General features: G+C 47.2%; 1 protein-coding gene across 2 annotated transcripts; it reads right to left on the bottom strand.

The window, feature by feature from the left end:
- Window positions 1-304: 304 nt before the first annotated feature.
- LOC144153916 (arylamine N-acetyltransferase-like) lies at window positions 305-6,184 on the bottom strand. 2 transcript variants are annotated; one of them, XM_077685680.1, is made up of 3 exons: window positions 5,975-6,184; window positions 4,991-5,876; window positions 305-680 (listed from the first exon to the last, which is right to left on the bottom strand). In XM_077685680.1, exons 2-3 carry the CDS (start codon window positions 5,721-5,723, stop codon window positions 451-453), a joined length of 963 nt encoding a protein of 320 aa, XP_077541806.1. In that variant the 5' UTR covers window positions 5,724-5,876; window positions 5,975-6,184; the 3' UTR covers window positions 305-450. The 2 variants fall into 2 exon arrangements, with proteins under 2 accessions (XP_077541806.1, XP_077541807.1); XM_077685681.1 differs by lacking the exon at window positions 305-680 and having other exon boundaries at window positions 3,038-5,876.
- Window positions 6,185-9,801: the final 3,617 nt, after the last annotated feature.

Here is a 9,801-nt window from a genome sequence, read left to right as displayed (position 1 = left end):
CTATCCGGATCTTGAAGTGATAGTCTACTCATACAAGCTTGGGACATGAACAGAGAGCTGAGTTGGGTATGTAAATTTTAAGTATTTTGTCATTCTCGAATTCATGAGCATGCACAAGTGTGAGATTAAAATTACATGAATGACACTATGTCGAAAGAACGATGTTTTATTTTATTTGATATCAAAAATACAAATACGAACACGAAATGCCTATACTGAAATAACAAATACAAATATTAGCAGATTGCCCTTATGGAACACACAAATGAAAATATTCTTTTGTAGAAGAGCAAATATGGACCTGTCAAGATAAAATTATTCTTTCATTTATGGAATTTTCCGCAGCTTGCTGAACAGGGAGGAAACTTATCTTTTTTGCAGGCTGCTGACTGTATAAAGCCCAATGTTTGGCCTAAAGCTGACGGGTATCAGATGTCCTAATGTAATATATTACCAAACAAAGAAAAAGTACTTTCTCCGGCCTTCAATTACGGTCCAGGTGAGGTGAGATGACTGTGAGAGGGAAAGAGGTTCCCAGCCTGCACAACATATGTATCGCAGGGAGAGAAAGGGAAGGGTAGGGGGTAGAAATACACCTCTTCCGATGATGTAGAAGGCCTTTGTAGAATCCTCCCAGCAATCTTTGGCCCGGGAGCTGCTGCTTCTCGAATTTCGCCGCACTGGAATGGAAACAGCGTTGTAAACATTTCAGAAACCTTGAGTTACGGGTAGCATTCTGTTGTGTTGGCACTGCGTGAAGAAAAGAAACGGCAGTTGAAAAAGTGACCAGGTACAAAATTGTGGCGTTATTTATCAGCGGTAAAACAGTATAGCCTGAAGGGGCGCAGCAGAAGTATCACCAACACCTTAGCAGATATATGAAAATATCATAAATCAGGCAAGTGCATCGCTGTAGTTTAGACAATTATTTCTTTATTACTGCTTTATATTCAAAAGCTCTCCAAAATTACGTTTTCTTCAAATACATAGGAAGGCCGAGCGCTGTTTCAGTGCAAAGGCGTGCGAGAAAACTTTGGCATAATTTTTTTGACGTCGTAAAAAAACTGTTTGCTGTTACACGCGGAGGGTAATGTGCCCTAGTTTCTTTTTAAGAAACCATTCCCACCAATAGTATGGCGCAAAACATTTTATGAAAGATCGAATAAAACTGCTAGCCATATCTTTTGCTAAAGCATAGGTAAACTGCGTGCACCGAGCAACAGCCAGCGCATCTGTAACAACCATAGCCTCCTGTATAACGCCTTTACAGGAGGCAGTGTAACAACATTAGAAGCCACCGCTTTGAGCAACCTCCACACCGGCGCCGCGCCGCGTTTGCGCTGCCAATGCATCATGTTTCTGCAAACCGCGAGTTGACACTCCAGACAGACAATAGCCGTGCCGAACACAACAAGATGGGGGCTGGTGTTACTCATGAATGTTGCTTCATGTGAAAACTTTACCACTTAAACGCACCGTAAGGAAGTTTCCAAATCGCCACAGGATACAGACTGCTCAACGTGCCAGAAAATTCACTAGCCGAAACGACTACGCGAAAACCTAGTTACGAAAAAAACGTTACCTAACTTTTTGCTACTCTTACCGAAAATGGCAAGCAGTGGCCATAGAATATTGAAAAAAAAACAAAATTCAAACTGGGTTTTATGTGGCTTGACCTTGACAATGGGACGCGTGTAAAAATGCAAATTCTCTATGGCACCACGGTATACTCATTACGGCAACGGAAGTACCCCACATGTGCAAGCGTTTTCGTTTTTCTCCTGGATCCCAAAACGGCCGCCGCACTGGGAAACCGAATCCTCTCTATAAGCACTTCAAATTTACCGTACGATCCCGGGTATCGGAGAACGGTTTTGGCACGGGCTTCTTACGACGACGCAAAAGGCATCATTTCGTGGTCCTTGCTATATTGTCTGCAAACCCAAATTCTTACAGTCTGCGCTCCCCCACCCCTCGAATAAAATATCATTAATAAAATCTACGAAACAACTTACGTTTATTCAATTGTCATGAGAAAGCCTACACAAACAGGAAACTTTGTACGTGCTTTTACTTTTAGGTTTAACAAGCTTTTTTGGTATTTCATGAGAAAAAACTGTGTCTAGAAAAAATACAGCAAACTATAAAGAAATTCCGCAGTAACAAAAGCTTTTTGTTATACATTGCGAGTAGGCCACTACACAGCCAAGATTAGGCTAATTAAGATTAAAATAATTATAAGAAACTGAACCTTCCTGGAAAAAAACATTGAGCGCTCATCCTATTATATCAGACAAATTGGGTGTCTCCGTTGTCGTCTGACTTGGAAAACTGAGAAGTGTCAATGCGAACATGAGTGGCGATTGATGAACATCTGACAGATGGCGCCACCAGTCCATGGCGCGCGCGCCGCTCGTGGGACCTTGTTCTCGGCGGTTGTACTCGGTCTTTGCAAGAGGTAGCGTCAACATCCCCCTCGCGAGGGGCACGATCAAATGCAGAGCATTTCCGGGGGCGCACGACGTTAAGTAGTTTGCGTTACGTTATGTTGTTGCACTTGTGGCAACTGCTGACGAGAGAGCGCTCGTCAGCAGTAATTTGAATGAGTCAAGGATACAAGGCGTGTCCGTAGACTTCCATTCTGTGTCGGCTTTGTGGCGCAGTGGGTAGAGCGTTGCGTACATTGCGTCCCGCCCGCAGGGTCGAGGGATCGAAACCTGGCGGCGGATTGTAATTTTTTTTATATAGTAGGGACAACGACGGTGCGGACTACGGACGCCAACGTGGGTGACATCGTGAGTTACTGAAATGCTCTGCATTTAAAAAAGGAAATCCAGGGACTTACCTATCCGCTCGTATTCAACCGGGCTATGCCCGTAATACACACACCAGCCGTCTTGACATGGCGCCGCTGCTTGGCTTGCGTTCCCGGTGGCCGGTGTAACAGGGTCGGTGTAACAGGGGAAGCAACTGCATTCGCAGTTGCTTCCCCTGTTACACCGATTTTGATGCACACATTTGATGTCAGCGGAAGCGAACGTGGTCAAGAAAGTGTGAACGCTCGGAATCGATCATGAGTCAAAGCGCGGGACCCCAACTTGCTCCGCGCTGAAATTACTCCATACTGTGCACGCGCGCTAAAGACAAATCACCGGACCACAACTCGCCACGCGCGAACTTTTTTCCACTCCTACTGCGCATGTCCGCGCAAGTTTTTTTTAAATGTTTTTCTTCTTTCGCCGCGTCATCGGGCGCGTGTCGTCGGCCGCCGAAAAGGAAGGTTGCGGGCCATTGTGTGAGGGGGAATACGCGCATGCGCCGCAAGCCACACATATCGCTCGGAGCTTCACGATTGCCCACCTCTTTTTATTTATTTCCTGGCGTCAGGCTGTCCGCTAGTTTACAGCCGTGACACGGGTCGTTTGCGCAGCATAGAAGCCTGCTGTAATCACCTGAGGTTTTGTCACGAAAAAGAAGTCTGTCAGGGCCTCTTATATCACGGTATTAAGGCTGCCCACTGCATATAAACAGGACGCCATCCGGGACGCAACTAAGAGTGTACGGCAGGCCAGCATGACATCCTCTGATACTTGCCCCAAACTGCCGACGTCGGCGCTCCCGTGACGTAGCCGACGCGCTGGCTGCGACTGGCGCGCGCTGCTACACCGTGTATACACGTCATGGTTTTTTGGGACTAAGGTGATGTTGCCCGGGCGCGCGCGATGGTGAAGACGTCGGCCGGCCTGGGCGAGCACGTGCACTCGCTCGCGCATGCGTCCAGAGCGCCAGCGATGCGACAAGAATGGTGACGTCAGGTGCTACCTCCTGTTATGGCGGCCGCTCCGCGTTCGTTTAGTCTAAAACGGAACTGCCACGAATGAACGACGCCGTAAATTGATTACGCTGCGATCCACCGTATAATGTGCCATTCTATGATTAGTCGGCTAGTAAGCACCCAAAGAAGCAAAAAAAAAACGTAAGACGAAATTTTGTGTCAGTACGCAAAAAACGCAAAATTGGTGAGGTTTTAAAGGGTCATGAAATGGTTTTGCAGTGGCTGCGTAATTCATAGCAGACCGGGTTCTCTTTTGGAGGTCTGTGGCTTGTGTGCGGAAAACTCCGTAACTAAATTTTTAAACTTACATCTGGGAATTCTGAAAACATGACGGTTTTCTGAAAACATTCGGATGGTTTTCGAGTTATCGTATTGGCGTACGAATATGACAGAACTAGCAGGTTAGTTACATTTAAAAAAGTCTGGTGCCTGCATTAGCAAATTCGGTTTTCGCTGCGTTTAAACATGAGCTTAATTTCGGACTTCTGATTAAAAAGACAGCTTTTTTGGATAAATACCTTTGTTTTTTCTGGCGATTTCAAACAGAAGAGTAAATATTGTTATCAAGTCGCGGTAATACACAAATAACTATTTCAGCTTGCCAAACGCGCCGAAAAGTTAATAATGGCTGTAATTCATCCGCAAATTTGTGCTCGGAGCTGTTTCTTAACGCTGTCTCGACCCAACTGAATGAGCAATAAAAGACTGAAGTGCCGCCTCCAGAAACAACGTTTATGTGAAACAGAATAACACAAGGTCACAAATTGGTCTGTAAGGCCCCAATAAGCCATAAACTGGCTTGACAAGTTTGGTTAATTTATTTGAGCATTGTAAAGATATCTAAACTCAAACATAATATTTCTTACAGTACTTTACCCTCTAATAAGAAGTACCTGCAATCACATGTCTGAACTGGGGTAATGTGGCGACTGGAAACGCATGTCCATCGTTCAAAGGTCCGGTACTGAAGGTGGCGGTAGAGTACACAACATCGCTAACCTTCTGGCCATATATAGTTGCTGGATAACGCATTAGCACCACTATTTAGTGACTCGAGACGCTGGCGTATTTCAATGCGCAGGGAAAGAACATCTTTTTCAGGATCCAGGTTCACCCCAAACTCATTCTGCAAGGCATCCAAGATTTCATCTTCACCTTGAAATATTCTTTTTTCCACAATGCCATCTTTCGGAGACCATCGGATGTAGCGATTGTTCATAATGCGAAGCCAATGGCCGTCTTTAACACCACGTCGTCCCACGAAGAGAAAGCGCCGCATGGAGCTGTCAGGATGGGTGGATGTGTACCAGTTCAGAGGAGCGACGTCCACCCATTCGAACACGTGTGACTCGACCGTGTAGAAAATCTTCCAGCCGCCGCCGCTCGTCGGTGCGGAGACTTCTAACGCTTTCGATGGATGAAGCACGCGGATTCTGAACGGGTCGGTTTCTCCGCTGACCGAGAGAGCGCGATGAAGGCCAGCAAGCCACATGCCCACATCGACGAGACAGTCGCTGTCGTGGTCAAATTCAACGTAGATGACAACATGCGACAGCCGGGAAACTCTGTGAGAATCGTCGGGAGTAGGGAAGGGACGGCGGGCTGCACGGAGGTGCACGCGGTAGCCGAGGGCGAGCAAGAGACGAGCAAAGAGAGAGTTCAGCTCCAAGCAGTAGCCACCACGTCCTCGCTGCGTTACCTTGCTGAGGAGGTCCTCGGCTTCCAAGGAAATCGGCCGGCTGAGCAATACGTCCAAGTTCTCGAAAGGAACGCGCTCCAAATGGGCCCTTATCAGTGCGTCCAGGTATTCCCTGCTCGCTTCCGTAGGCTTGGGCAGCCCTAGGTGTTTCAGGTAAACTTCAGTTTGCTGTTCCGACAAGGGCTCCATTGCTCGCTTGCAGGGGTCCAACTAAGTTGAAATACGAGACCACTCCTTCAGCAGAACTTGTTGAACTGTTGTACTAGATGCTGTGCACTCGGTAATCTCACAATGAGGTCTTTCTCGTTCTTCGTCTACTCTCTTCACAAAACGTTCCAAAATCTGAAAATAATGAAGCAGAAGCTCTAAAATTTGTTTCGTACTTCGTCATCTTGTTTCTTTGCAAAAAGCATCTCTAGAGCACGGTACTAACAACTTGCCTTGCAGATAGCTGGGATGTTTTCATTGGAGCATGCTGTCCTCCTAAATGCATAAGAGTGCCTAGAATAACGGTAAACTGTCTACTACTGTTCTAATGAGCTTTTTAAGGCTTCATTGGTGTAACATCAAAAGGAGAGCCACCAATGTTGTTACACAGTTCGACTGTGCGTTAGAAGCAATACCGAGAAAACTGACATACCTTTACGGCGTGTTCCCTCGCTAACAGAATAACAGCTGGCGTGTGCGCTTGTACCCTCTTTTTTCCAACTCTTGCCAGCTGGCTTGTCCTATGTTACTGCTCTTGTTTTCTTTTTCCCGTACGTTCAACAAGCGAACAACACGCTGAATCAGCCGAGTCAGCCTCGTGGAACTCTCGTGGCACCCTCGTGGAACTGCAGGCGCCAAGGAAAGGGCGATAATGCATCTGCGTAAAGCATAGCGTCTCCCCGCCGCTAACCGTGTGAGCTATTCACATATAGGACTGCAGTTTCTCAATCTCAACATTTTGGCTGAAGGAGCTTAGCATATCGGCTGAATGAAAACATTTTTTTCTTGCGTTCGCCAGCTGATTAGCCAAGAAAACGTTCGCTTCAGCCCGTCTTGAGAGCGATACCCTCGTGGGCATTCGCTTTGGGGCCTTGCTCATGCATTAGCCGACCAATGTTTCGGAGCTGGAGGGGAACGAAAAATAGTCCGAATAAAAGAGCAGTCCGACAAATCCGCCAGTCATTACTCCTAGGGCAAAACTGGCGGCTCCTGAGCGAAGTCCGGAATATCCAGCAAGTCCGAAATTTAGGGGTCAGAAAAAACGGTCGGCTACTGTAGCGTTAGACAACATTGCCCTGTTGTTATAGTCAAAAGCGACCATAAAATAATATAAAAAATCCCACTCTTATGCGTATCGTAATCTACTGTCGCAACGGCGTATAGTGCCCTCTACAGTGTTAAATTTAAAATAGAGAAATAGGCTTTAATGGTAGTCTTTCCTAATCATTTATGAGGCTTTTGAATGGCGCATTGAAACCGACGGAGCTGTTTGTATACGTGCGGTAGTGTCATGTTTAGCAACTACCAGGCGCCACCTCGACCACTTCACAATGTTTACTGCCGAATTAAAATTGTCCCCGGCCATTTATATAGAAATTTCTTGCGGTAACCCGACTATATAAAATGCTCACGTTCATATGACTGAGAGGAGATGCAGTGAACATTGCTGTTGCCGTGTTCCTCGACATCAAGTCAGCGTATGACTGCGTCGAGCATGAAGCCATCCGCTCGGCGCTGAAGTCTTTAGGCATCAGGGGCCACATGTACGCATGGCTATCGGACTACCTCTCCGATAGGTATGTGTGCATGTCTACCGACAGCGGCGACTCATCGCTATATCAGGTGACCCGAAGTGTTCCTCAGGGTGGGGTGCTGAGGCCTACACTCTTTAACATTGCCATAGTTGGCCTGCAGAGATGCGTGACACAGTCGGTAGAAATCTGTCTGTACGCCGACGACATCTGCATATGGAGATCTGGCCACAATAGGCGAGTGTTACGGTCAAGACTGCAGCGAGCAATTGACTTCATTGCGGCATTTCTGGCAACTAGAGGATTAGTCATTTCATGGAACAAATGGACTGCGATAGGCTTTACAAAGCGTGCCCTTACCCGCTACGGCGTCAGTGTTAGAGGGACCGCAATTCCATACGTCCCGACGCACAAGTTCTTGAAAGTGACATTTGATAGTAATCTCACGTGGTCGCCTTATGTTCGCCACCTCAAGGACAAGATTACTTCGTTCGCCCGCATATTCCGCATGCTCTTCGCCCGCATATTCCGCATATTCCGCATGTCAATTCTCTTCTACGGGTATACAAAGCGCTCTGCGTTGGGCTGATGAGTTACAGCATCCCTGCTCTGGTCCCTCTATCAAAAGGAACTGTCAAAGCGCTAGAGAGCATGCAAGCAGAAATCCTGCGGGTCTCCGAAGACAACCTCTACCATCGGAACGCTTGCAGAATATAGACAGCTCTCACCACTCGCTCTAAGCACTCAGGAGTTGCTTCGTACGCGTCTGCGGATTGTGCCAAGACAGCGGGGCCATCTTCTAGCGATCAGCTGGGCCAAAGAAGTGCGTGAATTTCTGCCGAAGGTGTGTCAAGAGCCTGCTCCTCCTGGAGACCCGCCGTGGATGTTCCTGCCCTTACCGGTCACGACTAATAGTAGTGCCCTGTATCACAAGGAAGGAGTATAACCTGGCTCCTGCACTAAAGTTCTTCGCTCTGGAATAAATTTCGCGGATATACTGAGACCACACTCATGTGTACTCTAATAGGTCAGTGTCATCTACATCATCCACTATCGGGGTGTGGATACCGTCATTACGTACCACCATCAATGCTATGTTCAGTCACAAAACGTCAACTACGGCTACCCAACTTGCAGCTCTGAGGGGGCTTTTGCTCATATCGTCAAGCAACCCGCACGAGAGTGGGCCATCTTCAGAGACTCAAGGGCTTCCCTTCAATTTCTATCGTCTTTTCAAAAGAGAAGCTTGTGTTTGACATACGCGGTTTACATCTCCAAGCTCTACCAGCGCACCATCACATTGCATTTCAGTGTATTCCAGCCCATTGTGAGATAACTGGCAATGTGAAGGCGGGGGAATTCCTGCATCCGTTACGCATAAGCATCGTGCATCGGCAATCTCTATACCTTTCTCCAGGACAGATGCATCTGTCCTTGCATCTAGCGTGGCATGAAACATGCAGCGTGCAGCCTGGGATGACGTATCACATCATTACGTGTCGCTTTTTTCCGTCGATCCAAACTGCAAATTTAAAATGCCACCAGGACTGTCCAAGCGGGTAGAAGCAATTCTACAGTGCACGCGGTTGAATTTCGCATACACGCGCACCTTCCTCTTTAAGATGAAACAAGCTACGTCGCCCCTCTGCCCACACTGTGATGTGCGAGAAACCCAGCAGCACCCGCTCTGTGAATGTGCTCGATTCAGTGCTCAAAGAGTGCCTCTCGCAGTGGCTTTGGGACTGCCGCTTTCCGTGGACACGCAGCTAAAGGACGCTTTAGGACCATGGGCCTGTCCCAAACGTGCTTTACAGGCTACCAAAGCTCTCCTAGAGTACCTGCAATACACAGGTCTAGAGCAGTCGCTGTGATTAACTCGCCGTTTCTGTACGCGTCAGGTACTTGAACATCATCGCCATCATCTTCATCACGTCCTCAACTGGCGTAGCAAGTTAGGCATTTATCCCAGCTAGCATCGCAAGATTTCATTAAAATCTCTCCTCTCTTCCTCTCTCTCTCTCTCTCTCTCTCTCTCTCTCTCTCTCTCTCTCTCTCCAAAAAAATTGTCTGTACTTTTATCGGGCAATGTTTGCGTATGCGGTTTTAGCAAGAAATATTTTGTTGAGGGAGAAAGTGAACATCATTGCCAGTTAGAATAAACAGGGCTATACCGTGGGGCTAAGAGAAATTTGGAAATTAAGAGTACTTGTACAGTTGAAGACTAGACACATTGAACACATATTCTTGTGAGAAATGGCCCAACTAAAATTTTATTGAGGTGTCCCGCACGTGCCGACATTGCACTGCCACTTTATTTCGCTTACTATCGTAAAATGTTAAAACCAACCGACCGAGCATTCTTAACTAAATTAATGCGGGCCCGGGCGGTTCATTACGTATATTTTCCCTCGCATGTACCTGCAATTTTCGTTGCGCTAAACAACGGGGAGATGTATGAGAAGCGCCCGCGATTCACGAGTTTCGAACGCTTACGACTATATAAACCGCGTGGCTTTCGAGGCCTCTGG

Source organism: Haemaphysalis longicornis, unplaced genomic scaffold (assembly GCF_048455015.1).
Source record: "Haemaphysalis longicornis isolate Haplotype H1 unplaced genomic scaffold, Haemaphysalis longicornis Haplotype H1 scaffold_9, whole genome shotgun sequence".
Classification (NCBI taxonomy): domain Eukaryota; kingdom Metazoa; phylum Arthropoda; class Arachnida; order Ixodida; family Ixodidae; genus Haemaphysalis; species Haemaphysalis longicornis.
Note: the sequence above shows the minus strand (reverse complement) of the source record. Positions and strands in the feature narration are given on the sequence as shown.